At 33.3% G+C, this 14,015-nt stretch overlaps 1 protein-coding gene across 1 annotated transcript in view; it reads left to right on the forward strand.

The window, feature by feature from the left end:
• Nucleotides 1-14,015, forward strand: part of MYCBP2 (MYC binding protein 2) — a 254,502-nt gene that overhangs the window by 218,859 nt on the left and 21,628 nt on the right. Inside the window, exons 62-69 of the mRNA XM_063102315.1 lie at nt 620-819; nt 1,677-1,826; nt 3,897-4,057; nt 5,259-5,415; nt 5,598-5,822; nt 8,097-8,162; nt 9,576-9,815; nt 10,117-10,215. Of these exons, the coding sequence (XP_062958385.1) occupies nt 620-819; nt 1,677-1,826; nt 3,897-4,057; nt 5,259-5,415; nt 5,598-5,822; nt 8,097-8,162; nt 9,576-9,815; nt 10,117-10,215 (1,298 nt within the window). The remainder of the gene's footprint in view (nt 1-619; nt 820-1,676; nt 1,827-3,896; nt 4,058-5,258; nt 5,416-5,597; nt 5,823-8,096; nt 8,163-9,575; nt 9,816-10,116; nt 10,216-14,015) is intronic.

Below are 14,015 nucleotides of genomic sequence, written 5' to 3' on the forward strand. Positions count from 1 at the left end.
AAGGTCAAGGGTTCAGATCCCCGTACAGGCCAGCTGCCAAAAAAGAAAAAGAAAAACAACAACAACAACAAAACAGGATAATGAAAGAAACCCAAAAGGATGATATGGTGATGACTTACCCGGTAAACCACTTACTAAAATGAACATTTGGCCTAAAAATGCTTATTATTGCCGATCTTAAGCATCTTAAGCTTAAAATATTAAGCATCTCCCAGTGATTTATAGATTTATTCAACAGATATTTTTGAGCTCTTTTGAGACACCTTTGTTATAAAGCAATCTTTTAGAAAATGATGGAGATGAGGTATAGATTCCATTTAGGAAGAATATAAGTCACTTTTAGAAAGTGTGAACTGTGGATTCAAAACCCACCTCTATAGTTGAATAGCTGTATGACTTTAGGAAAGTAAGACATTTAAAATCTCTGAGCCTAGGTTTCTTCCTCAGTCAAAGCTGAAATCATTATGATCTGAGTCATGTGCAAAAAAACAAAAAACCCAACAACAAGGGCTCTAAAGTGAACAAACCAGATATTATTTTTAATGTTATTTGAAATATATTAACCATATGTACTGCCTGTGAAAACCAATAATTTTCTTTTTTTTTTTTCCCCCAATAGAAGTTGGCTCTTCCCTCTTGAGACATCCATCTCCTGAGCTTTCCCGGCTAATCTCAGCCCACAGCTCTCTTTCTAAAGGAGAACGAAATTTCCAATGGCCAGTTTTAGCTTTTGTTATACAGCATCATGATTTAGAAGGTCTTGAAATAGCAATGAAACAAGCCTTAAGGAAATCTGCTTGTCGAGTTTTTGCTATGGAGGTATGAATACATTAATGGAGTTCATTGATCATATACATCATGCGATGATTCTATTTAATGATGCCACTTTTCTACCACACAGAAATTGCATCTGACTAAAAGGTATTACCAATCACGTGTTCACATCAAAATTAAACTCCACAGTTTATGAGTATATGTAAATAAATTTAGAATTCCATATTTAAATACTAGAGTTTATTTCTGCATTGCTTTATTATTTGAATTCTGATATTATCTTTTTTTTTTTTTAAGTTTTTTGTACTCAGAATGACATTTCATTAGATGAAATGACAAAATAATCCTGCAAAGAGGATAGAAGTAGGGCTTTTGAGTTAAAAATTTACCATTATTAACTTACCTGGCCTTCCATTCTCTGGTAGGATTGCTGTATATCATGGGCCTGTATATAGTAAACCTTTCTTCTTTATCATGAGTGTGATAAATAACCTGCCACTTCATTGGTGGGAATGATATAAATGTGTTTGACTAAAATGGTAGCTTGTGTACAACTTAAGAAACATTTTTCATTAATCCTAAATACAAGTTGGAAAAAAATGTGCTTGAGTAAATTAATATTAAGAAGATTTTTAAAATAAAAAGTGATTTGAAAAAGTATTTTGGTATTATAATTCCTAAACATTATTTTCCCTATTATAAGGTTTTTTTAAAAATTAGGATAAAAATTATTGACAATTTCAAATTCAGTGTTCTTTCAGTGAAACGAAAGTCAGATTTTCTAGTATCTTTCCTTGAAACACTTAGTCCATGGAGGTACTTCATTTCTGAGTAAGAAAAACCCTACATTTTTTACTCATATATTTTCTTTTTGTCTTGGACTCATTTAACCATTTATTCAGGCTTTCAACTGGCTTCTGTGTAATGTCATCCAAACAACTTCTCTCCATGATATTCTGTGGCATTTTGTGGCATCACTGACTCCTGCTCCAGTAGAACCAGAGGAAGAAGATGATGAAGAAAATAAAACAAACAAAGAAAATGCAGAACAAGTAAGATTTTTGTGTTTTTTGTCAATATTTGTATAGAAACTAAGTAGTACACCTTCGGATGGTGCAATAATTTGTACAATGTCATTCACAGATTATTTAACCTGAAAGCAAGAGTAATATTTCAATGCTATGAGCAAAGTATTAACTAAGTGAAATTTTTATCTCTAGCAAAGATGCTGACAGTTGTATCTGATTTCTCATGAAACACTATTGTCATAGAGCAGGCAACTGGAAGATATATACCATTACAGTTCAATATGACATAAACAAAGCAGCATTATTATATAGAGAATCAATCTAATTTTTAACAATGCTGTAAGATATTGGAGGCTAAAAAAGATACTTTAGGGACAGGAAATTTAAAAATGTTTGCTTGGCTAGAAGGGGCCTAGATTTTTAGGAGGCAGCCTGTAAAATAGAAAAAGCATTGACCTAAACACTGAAAGCCTGGGTTCCAGCTGCATTTCTACCCTAGTATAGTTATATGACTTGAGTGCCTCAATTTCAATATCTATAAAGTGAAAGGGTAATCTAGGTGACATTTAACTTAACTCTCAAGCACTCTAAAATTATATGCATGGCATTTTTGGATTAATTTCCAAGGATATAAAGCAGCATTATCATAATCAGAATTCTTAAAACTCAAGAATTCTTAAAACTCAAGAAACAAGACACCATGAGCAAGAACTAGCAAAAACAATCGGTAGTGGAAATAGACCCTCAACAATTTCAATGGTTGTAATTATCTGTTTATATATAGAATAAATGTGTTTAATAGGTATAAAGAAAGAAAAGAGAAGCTTTAAATTATGAGCATGTAAAAAGAAATATAAAGTGACAGATTTGAAGAACTAAATAAGACATGTAAAATTATATATTAGTATAATTGATGTTTAAAAAAGTCAATAAATAAATCAGTTCTGAGATTTTATAGCATGTTAGTGAAGAAATTGGTGGACTGTAAAAGAGACCTGCAGAAATTACTCAGAATTCAACAGCAAAACAAGTAGATAAAAAATAGGAATCGTTGATAAAATGAGGTGTAGCATTTATCTAATTGCAGTCCCAGAAGGAGAGGATGGATAGAATGGAACAGAGGCAGTACAGTAGTCCCCCCTTGTCCTCAGGGGATATGTTCCAAAGACCCCCAGTGGTGACTGAAACCGTGAGTAGTATCAAACCCTATATGTATTGTTTTTTTCTATACATATATATATATGATAGAGCTTTATTTATAAATTAGGCACAATAAGAGATTAACAGTAACTAACTATAAAATTGAACAGTTATGACAATATGCCAGCATCACTACTCTTGCACTTGGGGCCATTATTAAGTAAAATAAGACTTTTGTGAACACAAGCACTGCAGTATCAGTCGATCTGATGTCCGAGAGGGCTTCTAAGTGAGTAATGGGGGGGTGGCATCTGCAGTGTGGATCTGCTGTTCAAAGGGATGAGTCATGTCCCAGGCGGGACAGAAAGCTTGAGATTTTATCATGCTACTCAGAACAGTACACAATTTAAAACTTATGAACTGTTTATTTCTGGAATTTTCCATGTAATATTTTTGGAGTGTGAAAACCAAACAGTGGATAAGTGTGAGGGGTGCTATTGTATATGCATATGAACATATATGTATATACACATACATGTATGCATATACATAAACACACATAGATGCATCACATATGGATTTACCCTACTAATAGATGTGTGAGTACACTAGAATTGATACATATGAGGGGTCTTCAAAAAGTTCATGAAAAGATTCATATTCTTTTAATTCTATTTTCCGCAAACTTTTTGAAGTGTCCTCGTATATATGGTATTCATTTGTTTGAAGATTTTACTTATGAGTAACCTTACTGCTTTTTTCCCTAAAAATAATGCAAACATAGTTAATCTTAGCTACTGTATGTTTGGGGTATGGTTTTATTTTGTTTACATTTTTTTTACATGAGCATCTGTAAAGTATATATAATACTTTAAAGTATACATAATATTCTTTTGTAAGGAAAGTTCCTTCCGGCACACAATCTAATAAACTTGCTTTCCATTTCTGTTTTAGGAGAAAGATACAAGAGTATGTGAACATCCACTTTCCGATATAGTGATTGCAGGGGAAGCCGCTCATCCTTTACCACATACCTTCCACCGCTTGCTTCAGACAATCTCCGATCTTATGATGTCTCTCCCCAGTGGCAGTTCATTACAGCAAATGGCCCTGAGGTAATTTTGCATTGAAGTATTCTAGGTACAATGGAGAAGAGATTTTATGGAGTATTCAAAGTGCAAAATGCTCAAGAAATCTTTTTAAATAGGAAGATACAAAGAATCCCTACACTATGTAAATAGTGCCTCGCTCCTTACTGTCGTAATTTAGAAGTGCCCTTCCTCTTAGCTCACATCTGTTTGCCTTTCTGTAAAATGTGGATAATATAATTTTTAGTGCTCTAAATTATCGCTGTCTGTAACAGTCTCCCTTACTTTCCCCTCTCTTCTATCTCAAATTAATTAAATGTTTCAAAAAAAGGAAGAGGGAAAATGAAATCTCAAAAACCAAAACAGAGTTTGACTTGAAAACAATCTTAAGACACATGGAGACTAGTTATGTAGCCAATCCTAAAACTACCTTAAGAAGAGACACATAATTTTAAGTTGGAATCTGTTGAGAATTTAGCATTACTTTTACATTGTGAACCTCGTTATTAGATCCACATACTGGACGATAGATATAAATAAATCCTCCATTGATTTTTACAAGAAATAGGTTAATGGAATGATTAGGCTTTCCACATCACTAATGATAAGACCAGCAAAAAGAGAGAATTTTTTGTCCTCTTCACAAGATTTTTGAAGTGCAAGATGCATTATACCCTGATGAATTAGCATGGAATTGTAAGACTAATAAATTTGAGAGGGTATTACAGTTGGTATAACACTTGTCTACAGGAGAGATTTATTACCTTCTTTTATTTCTGTAGCCTTGATCTTAATGTGTCTAATTTTTTTATATTTAAAATGGAGGGGGAAGAAGGTACAACAATCACAAAAATTCCTTGAACTTTTTAAGTCAAGTGAACAGATATGATGGGGGGTGGGTGGAGAGGAATGGGTGGAGGGGCATGAAAATCAACTACAATGTATATTGAGAAATAAAATAAAATTTTTAAAAAATAAATAAATAAAATGGGTAAATTTTCCTTAGAACTTACCTTGTTCCAAAGAATTTACCTTTATTTCTCAAAAAAAAAAAAAGCCAATAGCAATGTTTTTGTTACCTGAATTTTTAAAATTTCTATTTTTTAGTAGAGCATTAGGATTTCTTGAGATAGTAGCTACAGAGTGCTTTTCCAGGAGTTCCTTAGATGTTCCTGAAAAATAATCATTTAATGTATTTATTATATATGCTTATATATTGCCTTTTTAGATGCTGGAGTCTCAAATTCAAGCAATCTGATCACCAGTTCCTCCATCAGAGCAACGTCTTTCATCACATTAACAATATTTTGTCAAAATCAGATGATGGTGATAGTGAGGAGAGTTTTAGCATCAGTATACAGTCTGGCTTTGAAGCCATGAGTCAGGTCAGTCATTTAACAGTTACTGTCCTGTTAATAGTCAACAGTGTATTAAAGGGGAAACATTTAAATTACTCATGAACAATTTGATTCTATCTTAAATTATTTCTTATCTCATTTCTGTTTGTTTTATTATCATGGAAGACTTTCTTTTGAGTATTATTAATACTTGTATTTGTTTCTGATAGGAATTATGCATAGTAATGTGCTTAAAGGATTTAACCAGTATCGTTGATATAAAAACTTCAAGTCGACCTGCCATGATTGGCAGTTTGACAGATGGTTCCACAGAAACCTTTTGGGAATCAGGAGATGAAGATAAAAACAAAACTAAAAACATCACCATCAACTGTGTAAAAGGAATCAATGCCCGCTATGTATCTGTTCATGTGGACAATTCCCGAGATCTTGGGGTAAGAAAGGAATCTTAATTTGTGGCTCATTAGTTCTTTTCAGATGTTTAGTGATCATGCATTCTAATTTCTGAGTTTAGCAAAAAGATTTATCACTTTGAACTTCACCAACCAAACAGCATTTTTATATTCCCCAAATAAATCTTAAATTTAAAAACAGATTAACATGATTAGGGGCACTATGGAAAACCAATTCTACAAATAGATCTGATTGTAAATAAGAGGGTACTTCAAAAAGTTTGTGGAAAAGTAGAATGAAAAGATAATATGGGGCTGGCTGGTTAGTTCACTTGGGAATGTGTGATGCTGGTAACACCAAGGTCACAAGTTCGGATCCCTGTACTGGCCAGCCACCAAAATAAATTAAAAAAAAAAAAAGGTATGAATCTTTTCATGAACTCTTTGAAGACCCCATATACCATGGCTATAGCTAAGCAAGATAGATGTCTACTCTATAATTTTCTGCTTCCATGCCCTTTTTTAAACCCTTGGCCTGGAAATCCTCCAACTCTGCTTATTGGGTTCTTCCAAGATCTTTAAAACTCAGCAGAGAAATCCTCTCCAAGTAACTCTTCTACAAAAGTTACTCTCACTCTCCACTGGATTTGTTTTTATATTACTCTGATGGCACTTAATATACTTTGACCGATAGTGTAATTAGCATTAAGTTTCTTCTTCTCACCCCTATTCCTATTGGGGGGGAGAGTTCCTAGACTAACCTAAATAATCATAATTTATATTCTCCCTAGCCCTAGTCTGTCTACATGTTTTAACTGAATTATGCATTCTTTTATAAAAGGCCCTAAACAAAGAGAAAAGAGTACTTTTTATTTGAGTGTTAAGAACCAAGAAGAAAATAGGACCAATTACCAAGCTCCCATTATTCTACCCCAGTACTTCTTGGAACTTTTTCCCTCAGAATGGATGTGGCTTTCTAGTGGATGCAGTATTAATGGATCCCCTCGGACCATTGCTGAGCTGCTCCTGTGCCATTTCTATATTTCCTTTCCCAGGAAGAGCCTGACTAGTGAGGTTGGGTTTCAGATAACCTGGATGTACAGCCAAACATAGCAGTCTAATTTGCAACCAGAGCACTCTTTGCCATCCACAGCAACCCCCAACTCCTGTACATCAGAGCAGATTCAATTCTTCCCTGGTGTTGAATAAGAAAAAGGGGCTTAGCTAATATGTTATGAGCTTATCTCCACTTCAGACCAAGTTGTACCAAGAATTTCAATTAGTACAACTACTTTATCTTACTAGAAAGTCAAGTGTAATAAATCAAAACATTTTTATAGCTAGAACTCACTGTTCAGTACAAAGTTATCTTTGACTCATGGTACATTTTAAAGACAGGACATACTCTCCCTTAGAACAGTGATTGCAATCAACTTGATATTTTTGTCTTTTCTAAGAGGAGATAACCATAACAGTATTCATTTAAAAAATCTCCAGTATGTAAACTGATATCTACTTTCCTTTTAAGAGACTTTCTCTATGGTATATATGGATCCTCCTTGAGCTTATGTACCGCTGTGCCTCCCAACCTGCCCACCACAGCGCCTTATACACAGCATTTATTGATTTGAATTGCATCCAACCTATAGCACTCATAGTATGCAGCTGTCCAAGGAATTAATGTTAATATATTTCTTGATGCACTTTGCATAAAACTTACACAACTTTAAAATCTCTGGCTCTGCAACCAACCTGACTCTTTTTCACTACTTAAAGGTATTGAACTTCTACTATTTGATATTTATTTTGTGTGTTAATGTTGCCTTCCCTAGTTTGCAAGTATCTTGAGGGAACAGAACCCATTGTCCTCATATCTCCTTCTCCAAGCCTATAAGAAGTCTGGGTACATTGTGACACTCATAACTATTTGTTAGTTAAGTTACCTTCTTTCCTCTTACTTCCAATAGTAATGAAAATATAGCAACAAAAGTGGGACATGAGTGACTAGCAGAGTTGTTAAAGGCTTTATGAAGATATAGAACTTGAATGTTTAGACTTTGGATAAAGAGGGATGTCAAGCTGTGAGAGAGCACATGGAGAAAGGCTGAAACGTGAGTTTTAAGATGGAGTTTGTGAGAATAAGAAAAGACTGGAGTTGTAGGAATTGTGTTTAGTTGGACAGATGGGATGAGATCACTTAGAAAGAGCCAGAAAAGACAGGCAGAAGAGTTGATATGGTATTGGTAGGTTGTAAGAAATCATTATAAGTTTCGAAGCAGGAATATGGCATAACTATTTTTGAATTGTCTATTTTAGAACAAAGTTACCTCAATGACCTTCTTAACTGGCAAAGCAGTAGAAGATTTGTGCAGAATAAAGCAGGTAATTGAAATTTTGTCATTAAACGTTTTGCTACCTAGGGAGATATTTCTTCTTCTCAGCCTCTACTGTTGAGTCCCAGTTTGGGCATGCTACCGAAATATCATAGAAAATCACATATTTATAAAATGCTAAATTGACAAATGGCCCGTATGTAGGAGCAGTAACAATCATCCCTGAGCTAGACTTCTCACCCGTTATTGCCCTAAATGTTCTCCCGTCGTGATGGATTATATTGTGCCTGTACACTCTCCACCCTGCCACCATTCCCCTGCAAAGATTCGGGGTGTCTTAAAATTCATCACAGATCAGAGTCACAGTTAACATCTTAATTATGTTAAAACAGGTGTTCTCTAGCCTGAAATACCTATCTGTTATAACACTGCAGCCATATTCAGGTTGCAAGTCAGTTCACAAACCAACTCTAGAAACAGATTTTGTCTGAGCATGTGTCTGAGATTGTGTACAAGCTCTTACTTGTGTTAGTTTAACTTTGTCAAAACTTTCCTTGAGGATTTTATCCCCCCAAAGTTGGCCAGTTGTTTTTGTTTTTCCAAATAATGTGAAAGAATGAGTTGAGATTTGGGGTTAAACAAATAATGAGTTTTGTTTAAATTGTTAAAGAATTCAGAGAAATAATCCTATTCAGTGAGAGCATGTTTGTTAATGTGTAATACCAATTTTAGGAAATTGATGTTAGCAATTAAAAAATGTCAACTTAAATGTCTATATAAGTCATGTAGGAGTCTCAAGATCATTTTTTGGTTATCAAGTGCCATAAGAACAATTTTCATTTTATCAAGGGAATAGTGTCAAAATCCATTTCACAGTGTATTGATGTTTAATCCTTGAAAAAAGTTATATTCTTAATGAAATTCAGTGAAATAAGGAATCACAAGTGTGAAGTTACATATTATACAATATATCTTCAAGAGTAAAACATATTAAGTAACTGCTCATTGAAAATATGTCTCTTTAAATGGTGCTTTATGTGAAAATGCATAAAACAGGACCTCATTGCTGATCTTCTGAATGTTTCTATTACATTTAGTGTAGGCATAGTACAGTATAGGTAAAGTACAGTCATTTAAATTGTGTGTAAAGGATTCATTCACACAACTTGTGCTGGGAAGCCATATGGTAGTCAGGCCTGGATTTTAATTCTTAACTCCATCACTTACTGAGAATCCCTCAACCTGTGTTAATTTTAGTTCCATCATCTGTATAATAGGTACTATAAATACTGCTACTTATACTCACAAGGTTTAAATAAGATAAACAGTGTGAAATAACCTAATAACCTTTACTCTCTGTACAAATTGTTTGTTATTCGAGCTTGCTGTTAATGCTAAGTGGTGGACAGTGATAAAAGGGATTCAGCTGTCTCAGGTCTCTGTTCCTTTTCTACTTGATCAGGTTGATCTGGATTCCAGGCACATTGGTTGGGTAACAAGTGAACTTCCAGGAGGGGATAATCACATCATCAAAATTGAATTAAAGGGCCCAGAAAATACACTAAGAGTTCGACAAGTGAAAGTCCTGGGCTGGAAAGATGGTGAAAGCACAAAAATTGCTGGCCAGATTTCAGCCAGCGTGGCCCAGCAAAGGAACTGTGAAGCCGAAACTCTGCGAGTGTTCAGGCTTATTACATCTCAAGTGAGTGTCCTTGCTGCATATTCTGTCACGGGACAAATTGACATAATATATTTCAAAAGTATAACAAAATGTCTTATAAAACTTTTTAGAGATTTCTGGCTACAAATGTGGCCCATTTTTACTTCTTCTCATAGTCCTAAATGCTTGCGTTTCATGTTGTATTCATAGTTCAGAAAAGTAGTGGTGTATGTAGCAGCAATAGCATATGATAAAACCTGCAGAATCAGCTAATGAATCCTCTAGCTTTCACAGTTCTCTAGCTGTTATTAATTCCTTCTCATATGCCTATTTTCTTCATCAGGTGTTTGGAAAGCTCATCACTGGAGATGCTGAACCTACACCGGAGCAGGAGGAAAAAGCACTCTTGTCATCACCTGAAGGAGAGGAAAAAGTATACAATGTATTTATTTGTATTCTAAAAATATTTATTTCCCTTTTTCATACTCTTATGTTTGTTCAGTGAAATAACCCACGTATTGCCTCATATTTCAGTGGATATGTAATATTACTTGTATGCAATTCATATTTTTTACTTTAATTAGAAAGAAGATGAAGGAATTGTCTAAAAGAAATTCATTATTTGTTCATACATAATCTACCTAATATTTTAAGTAACCTTGCTCTGTATCTTGGGCTGTTGTGTTCAATTGTTAACATTTGTAAAATTAACTTAGTCATTCCTGTGCCATACCCCATCAGTTATCTTTTCTCTCCTCCATTTTATCAGTCCTTCACAGTCTAGCTCAAAAATACTATCTTTTCCATGAACCTTCCTTATGATTTCCCCAAACAAAAACCAGTTTTCCCTCTTCTAAACTTCACAATAATCTATGTATCTCTTATTAGTTTCTCTCTTTTTATGTTAAGTCAGGTTATTGAAGTATAATTCACATACAAAAATATTCCTCCTTTTAAACAACATCTATCATTCAATTAGTTTTTACTAATGTGTACAGTAGTGAAATTATCATCATAATCAAGTTTTAAAATACATCACTCCCAGAATTTCCTTCGTGTTCCTTTACAGACAGTTCCCCCATCTCACACTTAGATCGTGGCAACTGCTGAACAATTTTCTGCCCCAGGAGTGTTGCCTTTTCCTGGATATCATATAAATGGAACCACATACAGCATGTAGCTTTTTCGTCTGGTTTCTTTGACTATTAGGGTAATGACGTTGAGATTCATACATGTTGTAGCGTGTCTCAGTGATTCATTTTTTTGGTTGCTGAGAAGTATTCTATTATATGGATTTACCATAATTTGTTTATCCTTTCACTTTTTGGTGGATATTTGCTGCTGTGAATGTTTGCATTCAGATTTCTGGGTGGATATGTTTTCATTTCTGCTGGGTAAAACTTATGAGTAGGATTGTTTGGTTGAATGTAAGTGTAAGTTTAACTTTTTAAGAAACTGCCAAACTATTTCCAAAATGAATGAACCATTTCACATTTTTACCAGCAGTATATGAGATTTCCATTTGTTCCATCCTTAACAGCACTTGGTATTATCACTTTTTCATTTCAGAGATACTAGTAGGTGTGTAGTGGTATTTCATTATGATTTTATTATGGATTTCTCTGATGACTAATAATATTGAGCAAATTTTCATGTGCTTATTTGTCATTTATATGCCTTATTTGGTGAAGTGTATATTCCAGTCTCTTAACAATATTTTTACAGTTGGGTTGTTTGTTTATTGTCTTCTTATTGAGTTGTAAGATTTCTTTATATATTTAGGATACAGGTTCTTTACCAAATACGTGTTTTCAAATATTTCTTCTAGTCTTTGTCTGAGAGTAGAAGTTTTCAATTTTGATGAAGTCCAATATCTATTTTTTCTAGATGATTCATGATTTTTATTTCTTGTCTAGAACCGAAGGTCACAAAGATTTTCTCCTGTTTTCTTCTAGAAATGTTATAGTTTTAGCTCTTTTGTTTAGAATTATATACATTTTAAGTTAATTTTATGTACAGTATAAGATAAGGATTGAGGTTCATTTTTTTGCACATGGGTGTCCAGTTGTTTTACTACATTTGTTGAAAAGACTATCCTTTATCAATAATCAATATACCATAAATGTGTCGGTCTATTTCTCGACTGTCTATTCTGCTCCGTTGATCTGTATGTATATCTTACACCAACATCAAACTGTCTTGATTACTATCGCTTTATAGAAAATCTTGAAATAGCTTCTACTTTGTTTTTTGTTGTTGTTGTTGTTTTTCAAAATTCTTTTGGCTATTCTAGAGCCTTTGCATTTCCATGTAAAGCTTAGAATAAGCTGGTTGATTTCTTCACACACACACACACAAAAACCTGTTGGAATTTTGATGGGAATTCCACCACATTGGGAAAAACTGACATCTATAAACACAGTATATCTCTTAATTTATTTAGGTCTTCTTTAATTTCTCTCAACAGTGTTTTGTTGTTCGGTGTACAAATCTTGTACACATTTTATTAAATTTATTCCTAAACATTTCATGTTTGTAATGCCATTGTAAATGGTATATTTTATTTCATTTTCTGATTGTTCATTTCTTGCATATAAAAATACAGTTGGCTTTTATGTATTGAATTTCTATCCTATGACCTTAAAATCACTTAATAGTCTTAAAAGCTTTTTGTAGACTCCTTGGGGGTTTTCTTTATAATCATGTAGTCTGCAAGAAAAGTTGGTTTTACTTCTTTCTTTCCAATCTATGCTTTAAATGCCTTAAATTTATTTTCTTGTGTTATTGTACTAGTTAAGCTCTTTAGTATTATGTTGAATAGAGTGAGAACAGTAATCTGCCTTGTTCTGGATCTTAAAAAGAAAGCATTCAATCTTTCACCATTAAGTGTGATGTTAGGGGGCTGGCCAGTTAGCCCACCTGGTTAGAACGTGATAACACCAAGGTGAAGGGTTCAGATCCCCATACCAGCCAGCCACCAAAAAAAAAAAAGTAAGTGTGATGTTAACTATAGATTATTTTTGTAAAAGCTCTTAATCAGATTAAGGATATTTCCTTCTATTCCTAGTTTGCAAGTGTTTTTATCAGAATAGACATTCTTATGTATATTTCTTTCTGTTTTTTTTACTTTCATTCAGTAAAATAATTCATATATTGCTATGCATTTTAATCAATATGTGATATTAGCTTATATATAGTTCATTTTTTTTTAATAAAGAAAAAGATGAACTAAAGGGGTGATAGCTACTTCTTTTGGGAGTGATGAAAATGCTCCAAATTGACTGTGTTTATAGTTGTACATATCTGTCAATATACTAAAAACCACTGATTATACACTTTAAATAGGTGAATACTATAGTATGTGAATTATATCTCAATAAAGCTTTTTTATTAGTAATTTAAAAAAAAATTTTTTAAATTTATTTTTGGTGGCTGGCCAGTAGGTGTATCTGAACCCTTGACCTTGGTGTTGTAACACTATGCTCTGAGCTAACTGGCCAGCCCAAAGTTTTTAAAATAAGGTGAAAGAACTATCTAAAAGAGACTCATATGTAATCTAGCTAGTGTTTATGTAGCAGAAAAAAATTGCTCTATTCTACAAATTCACAAATTTTGTCACAAATTTGGTATATTTTGTTTTCATTTTTGTTCAGTTCAAAATATTTTCTGACTCCCAGTTTTTTTTTTCTTCTTTGACTCCTGGGTAATTTAGAAGCATCTTGTTTAATTTCCAAATATTTGAGGATTTTTCTGATAGCTTTCTGTTATTAATTTGCTAGCTTAATTCCATTACGGTCAAAAAATATACTTTGTATAATTTCAGTCCTTTTAAAATTAAGATTTGGATTCTAGTTCATAATATCATCTATTTTAGTGAAAGTCCATATGCACTTGAAAAGAATGTGAACTCTGCTGTTCTATGAGGGGTTCCATAAATATCAATGAATTCAAGTTGGTTGATAATGTTATTTAAGTCTTGAAGAATCTTAGTGGTTTTTGTTTGGTTTTTTTGCTTGTTTACTTGTTCTGTCAAGTACTGAAAGAAAAGTTTTGAAGTGTTCAAATATATGGATTTGTCTGTTTGGAATTTAGTTTACCTTGTAGCTGATCTCAACTCTGACAGGTTCAAGAAAAATTATGATCTTCTAGATTATCAGCTTTTTCCTCATTGTTAGTGTAGAAGTGACATTCTTTTGTGGCTGTCTATCCTACAGAATGTGAAATCAAGAACCTTTTTTGATT

Source organism: Cynocephalus volans, chromosome 7 (genome assembly GCF_027409185.1).
Source record: "Cynocephalus volans isolate mCynVol1 chromosome 7, mCynVol1.pri, whole genome shotgun sequence".
Taxonomy (NCBI): Eukaryota; Metazoa; Chordata; class Mammalia; order Dermoptera; family Cynocephalidae; genus Cynocephalus; species Cynocephalus volans.